Source organism: Equus asinus, chromosome 14 (genome assembly GCF_041296235.1).
Source record: "Equus asinus isolate D_3611 breed Donkey chromosome 14, EquAss-T2T_v2, whole genome shotgun sequence".
Lineage (NCBI taxonomy): Eukaryota > Metazoa > Chordata > Mammalia > Perissodactyla > Equidae > Equus > Equus asinus.
This window is the reverse complement of record NC_091803.1, coordinates 48,694,640-48,712,126: the sequence shown is the minus strand read 5'-3', so window position 1 is coordinate 48,712,126 and position 17,487 is coordinate 48,694,640. Positions and strand designations below refer to the sequence as shown.

The following is a 17,487-nucleotide window of genomic DNA, read 5'->3' as shown; positions in this document are numbered from 1 at the left end:
TGGCCAGCCTTGCCTTCTCTCTGCTCCCTAGCTATGCCGAGCCCACGTAGATCCTGGTTCTCCTCTCTTTCCTCCAGCAATGGCTACCACCTTTTACTGGCCACTGCTACTTGCTGGGTGCCTTCCCCAAACACCCCTGTGTAAGCCTCCTGGCATCCACACCAGAAAGATGGCTTTTTTCTTTTTTTCTTTTTTCCTGAGGAAGATTCACTCTGAGCTAATATCTATTCCAATCTTCCTCTACTTTGTATGTGGGTCACTGCCACAGCATGGCTGACAAGTGGTGTAAGTCCATGCCCGGGACCTGCACACAAGAACTCATGCCACTGAAGTGGAGAGCATTAACTTAATCACTACACCACAGGGCTGGCCCCAGAAGCAGGTTTCTTAAAGTGTAGCTAAGCGACCACATGCACCTGTTAAAATGCATGCTCCCAGGACTGCTCGGAGCTGGCAAACCAGGGCTGGGGGCCCAGAGGAAGGGTGTCTCAGACAAGCCCCCAAAGACCCTGGTACTCTGAGGTTGAGAACTACAGCTGTCTCAGTGGACAGGCAGAAGGAGGCAGTGTCCCCAGGCCAGGCCCATGCTGGGTCACTGTAGGGACCCAGGAGTGGGCAGCCCCTTTGGAGTTCAGAGTTTGGGAGAGACTTGGAATTCACATTCTGCTCAAGAGGGCTGGGCCCTCTGGCGTTTGTCACCTGAGACCGTGGTCACTATAGCCAGGCCCTCTCTCTGGGCCACTGTTGACCAGGAGTTACCCTAGGCAGACCCCCTCCCCAGCCCAGCAGAGCCAGCAAACCCACTAGACACCCCATCTCAGGGCTTGTGGCCACCCCCACTTTATTCCGCCAGAATAACAGGATGGCTGGGAACACATGGAATTCATCCCGAGCACCCGCTGAGAACACTGGGCCAGATGAGGGCCACTGGACACGAGACCTATGGTCCCTGCCCCTGGGGACGCCAACAGCCTCAGCACAGTGCCAAATAGAAAACTCTGGGGGAAGAAATGAGGGAGGGATGGAAAGACGGAGGGAGGGAGGAGAGGAAATAGAGGGAGTCGAGGAAGAAGAAGCGAAGGAAGTGGGGAGGAGGGAGATGGAGGGAGATGGAAGGAGATGAAGACTACGGAGTGGAGGAAGGAAGAGGGAGATGAGGGAGATGGAGGGAGGGAGGAAGGAGATGGAGGGAGGGAGGAAGGAGATGGAGGAAGAAGTGAGAAGGGAAATGGAAGGAAAGAGGGAGATGGAGGAGACAGGGAGGGGAAGATGGAGGGAGGGATGGAGGAGGGAAGAGGGAGATGGAGGAAGATGAGGAAGATGGAGTGAAAGAAGGAGGAGGGAGATGGAAGGAGGGAGGAAAGGAAAAAGGAGGGAAAGGAGTGAACACAGGGGAGTCGCCTCTGCTGTCCAGCGGCCCCAGCCTGCCCCCCGGAGCTCTCCACTGCCGTGCTGCCCCGGGTGGGGCGCTGGACACTCTCCCCGCCTAATCCCAAAGCGCCCGCGGGTGGGGCGGGCTGACCTTGGAAAGCGCCCTCTCCGCCCCGAGAGCTGGGGTTTGGGCCCAGGGAATGGGGGCAGCCCGACGGGAAGGCTCCCGGCGAGGCCGGGAAGGGAAAGCGTCGCTTGCGGGCTCGGGGTGGACCGCAGGCCCCGACTGCAGGGGCCGGGGGCCGGGGGCCGGGGGCCGGGCCGGCCCACCCCCATCCCTCCCCCCCGCCCCTCCCCCGCCCGCAGCGCCGGCGCCCCTCCCCCCGGCCAGCCCCAGGTTAGGGAGCGTCCGCACTTCTCCTCCCGTCGGTCCGGCCGGCACTCGGCCTTCTGTGCCGGGTCAGTTCATTGGGCGGATTCGACGGACGCCCCGCCCAGGGCCCCGAAATGGCCAATTGAAAGGGGTTTCATAGGGCGCCGTACTCGGGGGATCGTCACCGTCCTGCGACGCTGCGGGGGATCTTTAGGCCTCAGTGGCCTTTGCCCCCCGGCCCCGGGCCCTAGCCCCCAGGAGACCTCCGGGACCCGTGCCCGGAGAGGTGCCCGCGGGGCATCCGCGGAGCCCTTGGAGATCTCGGCCTCCCACTCCCCGCGAGGCTCGCCGGCGTGTCCTCGAGTGGACGCGCGCGTCGCGAAGGGGAGTTTGCAGACGCTCCCTCACATCGGGGACGCGGCTCCTTTAAGGGAGCAGGTGTCCGGGACGCCGCCTGACTGGAAAGCCGCCCCCGGGCCGGGCTCCCCAGCGGGGCCCGGGGCGCGGGCGCGCGGCGGTGGGGCGCAGGCGGCGGGTGGCGCGCGACGGAGCCGGCGGCGCGGCTCCCGGGGCGGTGACGGCGGCGCGCGGGGCAGGCGCGCGGCGGGCAGCTCCCGCAGGCCCCGCCCGCGCCCCGCCCGCGCGGGGTCCTCGGAGCGCTCGGGCTGCGCGCGGAGCGGGCTCGGGAGGGAAGTCCCGAGACAAAGGGAGCGCCGCCGCCGCCGCCTCGTCCGCCTCGCTCGCCGGGCCGCGGCCGCCCGAGGTGAGCACGGCCGGGGGGGCGGCGGCAGCGTGCGGGCGCGGGGCCTCCGCCGCCGTCGGGCCTGGCCCGGCGGGCGCCCCGTCCGCCCCCGGCCCTGCGGCCCCGACTCGCCGTCGCCGCGCGTCCGGACCCCTGCCCCGCCCGGCTGGCCCGCGGCGCCGCGCCCGGGAGTCGGCCCGCCGGAGCCCTGAGGCCCGAGCCTGCGGCCTCGGCGGCTCGCGGCCCGGCCCCGGGCTCCCATCACTTTCCCTTTGGAAGGCGGGAGAGCGCGTGCTGGGCCGCGGGGCCCGAGGGGCTCCAGAGAGCGGAGAGCCGCGGCCAGTGTTGACAGGCGCCGGGCCGGAGGGCGGCCGCCCCGCCGCGGATCCGCCTCCACCGGGGAGGCTGGTTTCCGGGGTCACGGGACTGCGCGCAGACCTGTGGCGCTTCGCAGCGGGGGGACAGCGCGCGGCACCGGGAGTTAAAAGTCTTGGATGGCAGAATCGCTGGCTCGGGGGGGTGGGGTGGGGGTGTCTGATGTCTGAAAATCACAACAAGCGTGAGTTTTCTTGCGCCTCTGAAGAGCTCCACCTGCAGTTGGTGGGACACTGAACATGGGCGCTTCACTCGAGGGAGAGTTTTCTTTCGGAGGTTGCTTTGTACCAGTTGAGCGGAGGTTGGAACTGGTAGTTACGTGAGTAGGAGGAAGGGAGGGGATGATTAGCTGCGTTCACCGTCCCGGCCTGTCGTCGCCCCGGAATCACTGTATTAGCTGGTTTGGGTTGTATGATTTGAAAATAGGCTTAGTTCCTCAGTTTGCAAAGTTACTGTTACTGTATTTGCAAAGTTGGCTGTTTGTTTCCTTGTAAAGACTGTTACTCTCATGTTTCTTGCTATTAAGGAAACACAGCCTCTGGGTTGAGGACCTATCCGACAGAAAAGGGACATGGGTTCTAAGTTTGTCCTGATTTGCTTGCCGCCTTTTGGGGTGGCTTAGGGGTGAAGTCTGCATGCTGTTGTGCTTTTGACTGGTGAGTCTTGGGGTTTGGGACTTTGCTTCAGAAACAGCTCGGGGTCCTGGGAGGTATGTCTGGAAAGAAGAGGAGACCTGCAGGGTGCTGGGGTCAGGAGAAGTGAGAGCCTTCCCCTTGGAATCTCCCTTGGGGGAGTTCGAGTTTGGGTAGGAAAGGCCCTTCCAGGGCTTTGAATCCAGTATCAGTTTCATCGTGGGCAAACCTGTGAGGTCATAGTCCGTCACCTGTTTTACAGATGGAAAAGTTGAGGTTGGGGTAGATGAGCACCTTACCGCCCTCATGCAGCCGGTAAGTAGCTCTGAGGTCTGTGCTGTCAGCCAGCAGAGCGTGATTTGAGAAGAGCAGTTTAAGTACAGCCCACCCTGGGGGCCCTAGAGTGCGGTGGAGGGCAGACGCCGCTGCTTTGCCTGAAGACCTTTATCTTTGCATTTTGTAGCTTTGTTGCTCTGAAGTCTCTGGGGACACTTAACTGCTCCTTAAGTGCCCCTGTTAGTTGGGGAAGAAGATTGCATTTTAAGTGGGATTCTGAAGGAGTGTTTCTGTGTTGTAATTAAAATGTAACAAATTGGCTACTTTCTCCTGGACACCAGGAGGCCAGTGGGAGTGGAAGCATCCTCTTGGGACCACACCTAGGCCTGGGACGGTGCAGGTGTGCACCTGTGGCTCTTTGTCCTGGTGATGGAGCCGGTCTTTTTGATCCTGTCCCAGCTCAGACTTGTGTAGGATCTTGCATCTCACTTCCACAACTGCTTGTATTGGTTGCTGAACTTCTGTGTTCATTAGTGCCGCAGGGCTGGGCTGCCAGCCCGTACTGTCTGCTTTGCCGTGGCTGGGGGTGAGGGACCTGCTGCAGAGACCATTCTGTGTGTGCCCCTCCAGTGGGGGAAGCTAGCGGGCAGGGGGCAGGAGGACTTTGGGGGCTAGTATGTGCTGCGCCCTCAAGCCTCCAAAGGAGGGGTGTTGCCGTTGGGGATGGCGATGAAGCTGGGTCCTTTCATTTGGCAGAACTGGTTGAAGTGACGGGTTTGAGAAACTTGTACAAATGCAGGACGTTCAGCCGTAGCCTCTGGCCTCGCAGCTAGTCATCCCAGAGAGATCCTTAAAGACAAGCCAGCTGGGGCTCTCCTCCGCCCTGGACCTTGCCAGCTTCCCACCTTGCTATGCAAGACCGGGTCCTCACAGTGGCTTACCAGGCCCTCATGGTCAGTGCCCAGGCTCCCCGCCCCCCCGGCCCACGCGGCTCGTCTGTTCCTGACCATCCTGCCTGATTTCTGCAGTCTGGGCTCGAGTGGCCTACCCAGCCACCATTTGAAACCAGGGTGCCTCCATATCCCCAGTGTGTCGCCATCCCATGGTCCTGCTGTGGGCCTCCAGGCACCCAGCGTTTCCCAGCACGGGACTTACTCTCGTGAACTCCGGGCGGCAGTGCTTGTCTGCTTCCCGGCTGCTGGCTCCTGATTTTGTGTTGCAGGAAGAACTGGGTATTCCAGACAGACGTGCCCTCCAGGGAAGGAGACCCCGGGTGGGTGTGAGCTTCAGTGGTCGCATCACACCCCGTGGGACGTGGGCAGAGCAGAATTCTGGGATGGGTGGTGGCGAAGAGAAATTCAGTTGGGTCCAAGCTTGGCATTACCTACTTTGTACTAATCTCGAGGTCGGGTAAGGTCAGAGTCTTTTAAAAGGTGCATTCTGGGGTCAGAGCATGGAGCTGGGGGCCGGGCCCTGAGTTGGTTCATCTGTCTCTTGTCGCATGACAGCCCTGCTTCCCGACTGGAGGCCTTTGATTTTTGACTATCGCTTTCTCATGGCGACGTAGGTGTACACATTTCTTGAAACTGCAGCGCATCCGCCTGGTCTGGGGTTTGTAGTAACTTGCCCAGCTGGCTGAGCCCTGGGCTCTTGGTGGCGCTGCGATGGCAATCCCAAACCCCCCCTTTCCACTTTGCCGGCTTCTTGGGAAAACAGTCGTCTGAGACTGCCCAGAACGCAGACCCTGCCCGGAGTTCCTGGGAGGGGGCACCCGTGTGATGCGCCTGCCCAGGACCACACTGGGAGTGGCTGTACTGCAGGGGTGGAGGGCTGGCCCGTCTGGTCTGCTGCTGAACTGTTGACCTCACCCCTCCTGCACAAACGGGGACTGTTTGTGTTGTCTGGGGCTTGGGGGCAGGACGGCCAGGTGGGGGGTGGCAGGGAGAAGGTGCGGTGGGACTGCTGAGGCAGTTGTGGGTCAGCCTGCGCGGCACTGGGGAGGCCGCGGGAGTAGCTACAGGAGGGGAGTGGGGGGTGGAGGGGCCTCCAGCGGGTATCTTCAGTGTTTCCATGGACTTTGAAGATCAGCAAACACAGGGTCTGATTCTTGGGCAAGTTTTATGACTTCTGAGGGTCTGCTGTGTGCTGCTGGGTAAGTGGCCCCCGAGATGCTGCTTCACCTGCAGGAAGCTCGAGACGGCGCAGGCTGAGGGCTCCGGGCCACTGATTTGAACGGCTGAAGGCACCAAGCCTCGAGGGTCTCTAGTCCCAGGGGGCAGGGGCCATGGTAGGAGGAGCCTGACATCCAGGAATGACGGGCGTGTGAGCACCCCTCCCACGGCGCACTGGGGGGCAGGTGGGCCGGGCCCTCGGAGGTGTCTTCCGCTTGTGCATGGCACTCCATGCTAGCCTGTTCCCCCTTTCATTGACTTTCCCAAAGTAAATAGGAGACAGGCCTTGATCCGTTCATTGTTTGTGGGGTGCCAGCAGGTCCTAGGGTGAGGCTGTGGGACGTGAAGGTGGAGGGGGCGGAGAAAGGAGCCTGGGGCCCTGGTGACAATTGGGTCTGTTGGATGCTGGGGCGGGGAGCCGTCTCTGCACTTGGCCACAACTCTCTGCCCTGGGGCACTTTTCCGCTGGGTGGCCTTTCAGGGATAAGGGTTATCTTCCTGACTCGACCCGAATCTGAATTCTGAGCCCCTGATTCTAAGCTGGGGGCCTGATAGCACCCCCACATCCCTGCACTAGCAGCAGGGAGCGCTCCATGACTGCCCCTCCTGGGTCTCGGGCCAGTGCTCTGGATGTCCCTACCTTGTCTCTGCCGTTCTGCGGAGTCTGACGACAGCATTGGGATCCCTGTCCCTCTAGCCCACTGCCACGTGTGGCTGAAGAGGGCGGGCCAGATGGGCAGGTGTCTGCTGGAAGAGCTCGGTGTCCCCTCCCCGCACAGCACCTAGCAGCTGTGTGGCTTCGCTTCTCTGAACCTCTGTCACCATGAAACAGAGGCCACGGCGTGTGCCATGGAGCCCTGGGGGTGGGAGGCAGGCAGACAAGGCGCCCCACACGGAGCTGTTCCGGCAGGCCCAGGGCTCAGGAGTAGCCGGCTGCCTCTCCCCTGGTGAACCCCCTGCGGGAGGAGGGTGGGGCCGGGTGTGGGGTGAAAGGACCGAGGGAGCCAGGTGTGCCCTTTCTCATCGCACACTCTGCCCTCTCTTCCAGGGACTTTGAATATGTCGGGGATCGCCCTCAGCAGACTCGCCCAGGAGAGGAAAGCTTGGAGAAAAGACCACCCGTTTGTAAGGAAAGCTTTATTTCTGCGCGTAGCACAGCAGACGAGGCCTGCCAGCCCGGGGCCATTGCCTCTGTGCGGGTGGGTGGTGGGCCACAGGCTCGTACCCTGGGTGGGTAGAATGAGACACCGTGGTTGATATGCTGTGTGGTGGTTTTCTCCCAGGGTTTTGTGGCTGTCCCAACAAAAAACCCCGACGGCACAATGAACCTCATGAACTGGGAGTGCGCCATTCCAGGAAAGAAAGGGGTAAGAGACCCGCGGCCACACGCTCCCACCGCTTGTTGGTTTCAAGCAGCAGGACAGAGCAACAGAGGTTCGAGTGTGTGTGACATTCACGATGGTCATGCGGACCCTGGGGGACGTAAGATGGGGGGACAAGGTTAGGGTGATATGTGACCCCCTCAGGTATGGGGAGGTATTGCTCCCACGCAGCACCTGCTACCTCTTGGGACCACAGGAGCCTTGGGGGTGGGGTGGAGAAGGGTCTGGAGGAGCCCCGCGGGGCTCCGGGCTGGGCCTGCAGGGTGTGCTGGGGCTGCAGCAGCCCAGACGCAGTGGTGCTCCTGTGGGGGCGTCTGAGCCTGGGGCAGCTGCACATCCTGAGATGGCTGCCTGGGGCCCCGTGTCCTCCACGCACTGGCCAGTCCTCCCCCCGGGGTTGCCTCCTCAGCTCCCCCGAGGGTGCCTGGGCCAGTTAGGACCGGCGCACTTGAGTGTGAGAGTCCCCCATGAGCCCACATACAGCTCTTTCCAGGTGACTCCAAAGGAAGGAGGATGCCCCCAAGGTGCCTGGGTTACACTGGAGGCCTCAGCACCTCACTCCCCCCACCCATGGTCTGTTGTGACATCACGCAAGCTCAGCCTCAGTGCTTCCTGGCAGTCTCCTCCCCCTGCACTAAGCCGTGGGATTAGGACTGCCTTTGTCCGTGAGGTGATGCGGTTGGCTTTACCCTTCGTCTGAGGCTCTGCTGAGGCCCAGTGTGCACCCTGCCTTTGCTAAGCCCATTCTTGGCCCCTCGTCTTAGGGCAAGGCAGGTGTGCTGTTGCCGCCTCCCTCCCAGGGCGTGTTGGATTGTGGTACTGGGAGGCTGCCTGGGGACAGGTGGGACCTGAGGGAGGGGCCTCCCAGAATGTCACTCTAAAGCAGCCACTCTAGGGGAACAGGTACACACTGAGTTCACTCAAGTCCTCACCCCACCCCAGAGTCAGAGGGGCCAGCCCTCCAGGGGCCTGTTTTCTCAGAATCCCAGCTCCTGCCCTGCCCCTCCCAAAGGAGCACACGTTCCAGCTCACACTAAGGTCCCCAGAGTCCTGTTGGTGGGGACACTTGGGCTGCTCGCCTCTGTGGGGTCCTCGCAGTCCAGGGGGCTCTGCCGCAGAAGCGAGCCCCTCCTGCTCCCGGGCCCAGCCAGCAGCGCCCCTAATCGCAGTTTTCTCTCCCACAGACGCCGTGGGAAGGAGGACTGTTTAAGCTACGGATGCTTTTCAAAGACGATTATCCGTCCTCACCACCAAAATGTGAGTAGACCAAGGTCGTAGAAAGTCAGTCTGCCTTAGTTAGCCACGTTCCGGCTCAGATGTGAAGTCCTCCTCAGAGAGCCCAGGCCTCCTGGGGTGTGGCTTTTGTCATGCTCTGCTCCAGGGGGCCGCTCCAAGCCTGTGATCCCTGCACTGGCTGTGGATTCAAGTCTGTTTCTAGCCCCAGCGGTGGGAGGTGCACTTAACAGGCTAATCTCTCAGATCCCGGCTCTGATCCACTGCCAAGCTCCTGGCCCTCGGTGCCCGTCGGGGACGAGGTGCCACCGCGTCTCAGCCTGGGGAGGGACAGACTTGCAGAAGGACTGCCGTCCAGAGTGTCACCCTTAGAGGGTTTGGTTTGCCCTGACCTGCACCAGCCCATCTGTTGTCTGTTAGAACTGCATGTGCAGCCTGGACGGAGGGGCATGGAAGCCCCCAGAGAAGGGAGCAGGCTGGAAAGGCCGAGCCATGTTGGAAATGGTGCTGCTGTCAGCCCGTCCTGACGCAGCTCAGCAAATCTCAGGAGGGGCAGGGCCCCGAATCCCTTACCTTCTGCAGCTGGAAATCCACATAGACTGTCCACAGCGGGTCAGTTAAGTGAGTTACCACTCCCCAGCCTGTGGCACTGGTGAGGGAGCCTCTGTCGAGGTCTGCCCTCCTGCTCGGGATTCAAGTGGCAGGGGCGTGTTTCCATCACAGTGGCGTCTCCCAGGAGAACTTTCTTTCTTTGTTTAATTAAGAGAAAAATCAGATGAATTGTGGCTCCTCTCGTCACTTCTGCTCAGTGTTGTATCGGGGTTCCAAGCAGACACAGCAAGGCAAGGAAAAGAAGAGTGGGGCAGGAGGACTGAGACCAGGTGGCCTTCCTCTCAGTCCGCTTAGTAAGGTTGCTGGATGAAAGATTAATATATGAAATGTATTCTTGCATAATTGCGATACGTAAAAGATTTCAAAGTAAACCATTTACAATCATATCACATACCTTGGAATAAATCCAGCAAAAGACGTTCAAGAGCTCTATACTAAAAACTGAGAAAGGCTCCTGAAAGAAGGTGAGGCAAGCCTGAATGCCTGGCGGTGTGGGCCACGGTTACAGGTCGGAGGACACGGTGTTGTGAAGACGCCAGGTCTCTCCAAGCCGCTCTGCAGGTTCATTGTCATCCCTGTCAGATCCAAGCAGGTTTTTGAGGAAGTTGTCACGCAAACTCTAAAATACAGGAAATGCAGAGTGTTGAGAATAGCTGTGGCCTTTGGGGTTCCAGGAGGGAAGGGCTGTGAGGCTCGTTGGCTAATGAGTACCCAGACCCGGTAGCAGGACGGGCAAGGCGTAAACCAGATGGAGACCTGCTCCAGAGGCACGGTCCTCGAGGTGCAGATCTGCAGAGCGGAGTCCAGAAGCACCACAGATGTGTGGTGGCCTGGTGTGTGACACAGGTGATCCTGTGGTTCAGGGGAGAAGGTGGTACTCTAACAGATGGACTAGGTCAACGGAGTATCCCGTGGAGAAAGAGAACTCCATCTCTGTCTTCTGCCATAGACAAAAGCCTTGCAGACGAGTCGTGGTGCCCAATGGAAAGGTGGAACAGTACAGCTTTTAGAGGAAGGCGGGAGGATATCTTCATGACCTGGGTAGCCAAAGATTTCTTAACCAGGGAAGTACAGAAAGTGCTTTTTCCCCCATAGGGGAAAACTGATCAATTGGACTACATTGGAATTAAGACCATCTCCCACCAAAAGACACCAGTGAGAGTGAAGAAGAGAGAAGATTGTGTAAACACATCAGTATTTATCCTGAATATATCAAGAGCATCTACAAATCAGTAAGAAAAAGGCAAACAATCATTAGATTGAACAGGCCCTTCACAAAAGAAGCTCTCCTCTTGGCCAGTCGGCATAGGAAAAGAAGCCCAGCTTCTCACCAGAGAGTCCCAGATTATGATTGCAGAGTGGATGAGCAGGCCACCGGGGCGGGGGGATGGCGCAGGGCAGCGCACCTCAGGTGCTTGCTGGAGAGCGTGCAAATTTTGAAAATTTCCCTTAGAAAGCCATCTACTGTGTCTACCAAAGCTAAAGTTTTTCCTCCCCCGGGCCTTGGCTCTTCCACTCAAGTAAACATTCAGTAGAAGTGCATCCACGTGCTCGCCAGAAGGCACAGGCAAGGATATTTGGGACAGCCCCGTCTGTAGTGGCCAAAAGCTGGAGACAGTGTGAGTGTCCGTTAACAGTAGACTGGGTAAATAGATGGCGGGTCTGCAGCAGCAAGGAGGAAGGACGTCCAGGGATGCACGGCAGCAATGAATCTCCTGAACTGATGTTGAGTGGGGAGCCAGCAAAGGAGTTCGTGCCGGATTCCTCTTGAAGGCCAGCAGGCCATGTGATGGGCAGTGTTGGAGGTCAGGAGGGTGACCTTGTCGGATAGAGGGAAGCCAGCGGGTGACTGGAAGTGGGGATGGGGGGCTTGGTGGATGCGGGTATTCATCCTTCGTGCACTTTTCAGGATAAGAAACAAGATAAGTCAGATTAAATTAGGAACTTATGTTCATCAAAAAGTAGAATTAAAAGAGCAAAAGGCAAATTCAGAGTTGGAGAAGATATTCGCAAGGCATTTAACTGATACAGGGCTTGTATCCAGAATATATAAAGAGCCCCTACAGATCAACAACAGACAACTCAGTGGGAAAATGTGAAGAGACTTGAACAAGAACTTCTCCAATGAAGGAGCAGGTGCGGTGCATGAATGAAAGGAAATGCATATTAGAACCACGAGAGGCAGCCACTGTTCATCGAACTTTGGTGGCTGAAGCTCCTGACCGACACCACCGGGTGTAGGCAGAGTTGTGAAGCAGTGGGAACTCAGCCCCTGCTGGTGGGATGTAAGTTGGTAGAGCCGCTGTGGAAACCGGCAGTGTCTGCTCAAGTGCTGCAGACACCTGTGACCCAGCGTTTTCACCTAGACATGCACGTGCCCCAGAATTCACACGTAGGAACCTTCACAGCTTTGTTCGTAATAGCGCACGTGTGTGCCTGCCGTGTGCTGGCCAAGCCTGTGGGGCGCCCACTCGCCCAGTGGACGCCCGTGCAGCAGCCGGAGTGAGTGACCACAGCACTTGCAGCGACACGTGTGACCCACGAGAGCAGAGCAAGGAGTCCTTGTGCAAGTCCGTTTGTGCAGCCGAGGAGTCCTCGCTGGGGTTGTAGGTTGGGACAAGGGTGAGCGGAGTGGGCGGTGTCTGGGGAGTTTTCCGGGAAGCCGTTGGTGTTAGTGGGCGTGTTCGCTTTTTGGTAGTTGGTCAAGTTGTGCTAGATTTGCTGCACTTTTCTAGTATAACTTAATGTTTAAAAATAAAGGGAAAAGTACCCACATAAAGGGTGGGAAATGCACTAATATGTCAGCTGTGGTTAACAGTCTCTGGCTGGGGCTAATGGCAATTTTTTTCTTGCTCTTTCATATTTTCAAATTTTCTACATGTATTCTTTTTTTTCCTTAAGATTGGCTCTGGGCTAACATCTCTTGCCGATCCTTCTTTCTTCTTCTTCTTCTTCCCCCCCAAAAGCCCCCCAGGCCATAGTTGTATATTCTAGTTGTAGGTCCTTCTGGCTCTGCCACGTGGGACGCAACCTCAGCATGACCTGATGAGCCGTGCCAGGTCCACGCCCAGGATCGAACTAGTGAAACCCTGGGCCACCAAAGCAGAGCATGTGAACTCAACCACTCGGCCAGCCCCTACATGTATTCATGTTTTAAAAAGAAAATAAACTTTAAAAAAAAAAAAAGAATGCAAGAGATCCTAAGAGCTTCTGTTTTTGAAGCAGGGTGGCCTGCTTTGGAAGTGGCCGCTTACATGGAAAGGGTGTGACTGTGCCCAGGAGCTTCCTCCACGGCTGCGGCAGCCCCTCCTCATCTTGCTGAGTCCAGGCCGGCTGGGGGGATGTCGGGGAGGCCGTCCTGGGGCCCCGTGCTCCAGCTGCCTGCCATCCTGGGGCAGGATCCTGGGGAGGGACGTGGCTTCACACCAAGTCAGAAGGGCGCACGCTTGTACCACTCTCACCTCCTCCCACCTTGTGGCCACATTGGTTTTACTCTTAATAGTTCTTGGCCAAATGTCTGGTGACCAGAAAGGTGCCCAGCAGAGGGGATGGGGCATTGTTGGGGAAGGCATGATTCTTAGGACAACAGCTGCCGCGGAAAACATGTTTTCTTTCTTCTCTGTGGTCCAGGCAAATTTGAACCACCATTGTTCCACCCAAATGTGTACCCTTCGGGCACGGTGTGCCTGTCCATCCTCGAGGAAGACAAGGACTGGCGGCCAGCCATCACGATTAAGCAGGTACGCAGCGCCAGGGGCTGGCCTCGACCCTCCTCCGGGACCAGAGGACTGTGGTCGTCAGTATCTGAGGCCGACGTCCTGGAACTGTGCCCTTCACACTGCTGACCTCCCCCGTGCCTTGTTTATGTCTTTCACACAGATCTTACTAGGAATACAGGAACTTCTAAATGAACCAAATATCCAAGATCCAGCTCAAGCAGAGGCCTACACAATTTACTGGTTAGTAGCGGTCTCGTCTTGCTTGCCACGACCTCTCGTCAGCTTGCACAGCCTTTCCTGGAAGTCCGGTCAAGGCTGCCCGTAAGAGGGGAGCGGCGGGCAAGCTATGAGTTGGGGGACAGTCCTTGCCGCTCCTGGCAGCCTGGGAGGGAGGGAGGCCCTGAGACTTGAGCTCACGCGGGTGGCAGCCGGGGTCAGCACTGCGAAGGGGAGGCATCCGAGGAGGAAGCGGCCAGGGCAGGCTGTGTCGGCAGTTGGAGCTGCGTGCGCAGGGGGCCTGTGGTGGCAGGAACGGGTGGCCAGAGCTGATGTGGCAGGAGTGTCATCGAGGGGCGTGCAGGAGGCACAGAGGTCGGGGGACATGGGCTCCTGTTGGCCACTTGGCCCCTTGATGAGCTATGGCCAGGCAAATCCGGTGCCTCAGTGAGCGTAGGAGGTGTGTCCAACAACCTGGCTCTCCCAGGGACCCCAGACCACGGCCCCCTCTGCTCCTCTTCCTGGTCCACCTGGGTGTGGTGTCTCCCATGGGCGTGGTCCAGCGGGGTGTGGCACTCCTGGCTTGCTCTTGGTCACCCAGTTGCTGTGACATCCCCACCCAGGAGCTGGGCATCCACTTCACGTCCCAGCCCTGTCATGCGTGACACTGCGGTGGCCAGGTGAGTCCTGTGGTCCCGCGTCCACTGTCCATACTGAAGGAGGATGGCCTGGTGCAACTGAGGTGAACGCTGGTTAAAGCTGGCACTGTGCGCTTGGCTGAGTGGACAGTGGGGATGACCCTGGCCCTGTGGCCAGCCTCCTGGGCTGGTCTGGTGGGGGCCTTACACCAGCTTGGGGATTCTGACCCCCGCTATTCAATCTGCCCACATTCAGGAACCTGGGTCCCAGGGGGCAGATCCACAGGGGAGAGGGTGGCAGGGCCTGTTCCTTCCACGAGGGTGTTTCTGGCATTGGAGCTGGTCAGCGGGTGAGCGCTGAGGCTGGAACTGTCCTCGGGCCATTCTGAGCAGCGGGCACGCAAGCGCCCTGAGTCCAGCTGAGAAGAGCAGTGCCAGGGTGCAGGAGATGGAGCACCTCCAGCCCCCGGCCCCTGTGGCTTGGGGTCCCTGAGCCCAACCCAGGTGTTGGTCAGGTGCGCCCCCTGGTGGCTAAGGTGGCAAGACGCTCCTGGGCAGGGGCCAAGTTCATGTGCCTGCACCCCCGGCACCCACAGCAAGTCCCGCCTTCTACCTGGCTGCCCCCACTTCAGACTTCAGTCTCCTCTGTGAGACCCCCAGCCAGCGGGGCACGGCTGTCAGTGATGGTGGAGCTCCGCTTCAATCTGTGCGTGCCCCATGGCTGCTGCACACCAGCCACTCTCCCCCCTTGACCCTTGGGCTGGGTGCTATGTGGTTTCTGCCACAACATCTGTCTGCAGTGGGCCCGGTGGCCCGTGCTGCTTTGTAAATAAGGCTGCTGGGTCTACACTGTCTGAGCTCAGCCGTTGGGCGGAGAGCACGAGGCCTGCAAAGCTGCAAGCGTCCCCTCTGGCCTTCAGAGAGCGTGCCGGCCCCGGTGTGCATCGGGTGTGGACGTGATGCCCTCGTGCTGGGCTGTCCTGAGTTTTCTGTGGGTTTGATGGCACTCCTGTGGCGCCGTGTGCCCAGCTGTCGGTTGTGCAGCTCCAGCCTCGCTCAGGGCTGGGACCATCTTCATGTGAGCATCCACTTTAAAGCCCCTTCTGTGAAACATGCTTGAAGAGTTCAGATCTCTTTTCTCGCGTTTCTGGAAGGTCGCAGGCCGTGTCCAACACTGCCAGGTGCCCCAGCGGCCCGTCCCCAGCCTGACTTGGTAAACGGCAGCACCGCATTTGGCTGCCTCTGCTCCTCCTGCTTGCTCCTTCCAGAGCCCTCCATCCAACTGCCGTCTGCCCTGGGGCCTCATGTCTGACACGGCCCCTTCCGGAAGCTTCCCTCAGAGGGAGCTGGGTTGCGCACAGACTGTCCGCAGCATGGCCCAGTGGCCGACGCTACTCCTGTGGCCTTCGCTCCCCAGAGGGGCCGGGCGTCGTGCTGACACTGGCCTCCCGGGGCTAGTGTGCGCCTTGGCGCTGTGCCGGCACAGGGCACGCTCGGGCAGGTTTCCAGCCTCTCCCGGCGAGGAGGGTCCTGGGGCACAGAGCCGTCGTCGGTGCTGGGGTGGAGCTGACGGAAATCCTACGGTGGCCCTTTGTCCCACAGCCCCGTTCCCAGGCCGCAGGTGACGGCTGTGCCGAGGGCTGGGAGCCCCGCTCCGAGAGGCCGCGTGCTTGTTGGGAGCCTGGGCTCCGAGGAGGTCCCACGCCAGCCCTGAGGTGCTGGCCGAGACCCTGACCCGCCGCAGCAAGGAGCGCTGTCCCTAAATGTCATCGTGTCCCGTTGTTTGCAGTCACCCTGATCCCCCAGTGGCATGTTTGCTGCCATCCCGTCTGCCTCTTCCCCCCGAGCCTGGGCAGCACATGCTGCCCCTTCGGCCCCCTTTTCCCAGGTGGCACTTTTCATGCTGGTGTCCCACCCGAGGTCCTGCCCGACCTCCGCACCTGGCGCTCAGGACCAAGAGCCCTACGGGGAAAATACCAGAAGTTTGTGTCTACTTTGAAGCAAAGGATAGTGCCGAGCGATCTACCTTCTTTCCCAAACGATGCTGTTTGAAACTTAAAGAGGAAGCCCCTGGTCACTGGTTACACAAGTGGACTTCCAGCCAGGCTGCACCTCACGGCGCCCACAGCGCAGGCCTGTCGCCCAGGCCCTACTGGGCCGAGGCGCCACCCGGCAGGCAGCCTCTGTCGTCTCTGCACCCGGGACCCCGGGGCCTGCCAGGCAGGGGACACTGTCTGGCTGCGGGCTTCCCGGTGCAGGCCCCGTGGGCCGCTGCCCCTTCTAACGTGTCTCTCTCTTGACCCCTCAGCCAAAACAGAGTGGAATACGAGAAGAGAGTTCGAGCACAGGCCAAGAAGTTTGCACCCTCATAAGCAGCGACCTCGCGGCATCTAAAAGGAAGGGATTGGTTTGGCAAGAACTTGTTTACAACCTTTTTGCAAATCTAACGTTGCTCTGTACAATTACTAGTCACCGGGGGAGGGTTGGACGGGCGCCATTTTCCATTTCCGCCACTGGTACACAGTTCTCGACTCGCTGAATTGCCCAGATTTTCATACAGGGTCTCTTCCTTCAGTCTTTTGTATTTTTGATTGTTATGTAAAACTTGCTTTTATTTTAATATTGATGTCAGTATTTCAACTGCTGTAAAATTATAAACTTTTATACTTCGACGAGCCGCCAGCGCTCGGTGCCCGCTCGCGGACGCGGCATGCTTCTCCCGGTCAGCTGCGCGGCCCCAGCTGGCTGCATGAGGAAGGACCCCGCCTGGCCCTCCCGCCGCACCGTTCTCTCTGCAGAACCCGGGTTGTGTTGCTTACGAGCCCCAGATCCAAAGTCAGCCAGCGCCTCGTCTCCGCATCACTTCCTTTGTGTTTATATGGCGTTTGTCTGTGTTGCTGTTTAGAGTAAATAAACTGTTTATATAAAGGTTTTTGTTGCATTATCATCATTAAGTGTGAGGAGGCGGCCAGGCTGCCCGGCCCTCCCCGCTCGGCTGCAGGCCCTGCAGAGCACCAGCCTCGGCCTGAGCACGGCTCACTGTCTGCACTTTGGGTGCGCCCAGGCCCTGCGTTGCGCTCGTCCTGGTCCTTTGTAAATAATGCTGTGTACAGAGACGGTGTGTGTCCAGGGTTTCTGTCCCCCGCCCGAGTCTTTGGGCCGTAGGGTGCTAGAGAGTGCAGATCTAGTCACGTTGGAGTTGGTGTCGAGACCCTTCCAAAGTGCGCCCGGGCATTTAGGAGGATGAGGTGCCTAAATCCAGGCCAGGTCGAGGCCGTGAGGACCATGTCCAAGCAGCTCGCCCTCAGTGCCCAGCGCAGGCCCCTGGAGGTGGCTGGGCCACTGCAGTGGCGCCTTCCCCATGGGTGGGGCATGCGGCCTCCTCCTGTCTGGCAGTGCGTTGCTGGCCCAGGCCTCAGTGGCTGCCCTCGGGCCTCTGCATGTCGTGGCCACAGCCTTCCCATGCTCACCCCGTCAGCCTCCACCCCTTGGCGCGGGTGGTCCCTGGCGCCAGGACACCCTGAAAGCAGCTGTGAGGGCCACTGTCCACACACTCTTCCTCTTTCTTGAACCATTCTGATCTTGGGCTGCCCACGGAAGCCACTGTCCTCAGAAAGTGGCCCGGACCCTGAGCCCACTGCAAGCCTCCCAGAGCTGCTGGCTGCTCTGGTGGGAAGTGGGCCTGGGGCCCGGCTCAGCAGGGAGGTGCCATATGGAGACAGGAAGTAGCAGAGGGGGACAGGCCCA

At 59.4% G+C, this 17,487-nt stretch overlaps 1 protein-coding gene across 1 annotated transcript; it reads left to right on the top strand.

Moving 5' to 3' along the window:
• The first annotated feature begins 2,351 nt into the window (after positions 1-2,351).
• UBE2I (ubiquitin conjugating enzyme E2 I) lies at positions 2,352-16,672 on the top strand. The gene is made up of 7 exons (XM_044746666.2): positions 2,352-2,507; positions 6,989-7,065; positions 7,224-7,307; positions 8,507-8,579; positions 12,798-12,907; positions 13,047-13,126; positions 16,049-16,672. Exons 2-7 carry the CDS (start codon positions 7,000-7,002, stop codon positions 16,110-16,112), a joined length of 477 nt encoding a protein of 158 aa, XP_044602601.1. The 5' UTR covers positions 2,352-2,507; positions 6,989-6,999; the 3' UTR covers positions 16,113-16,672.
• Positions 16,673-17,487: the final 815 nt, after the last annotated feature.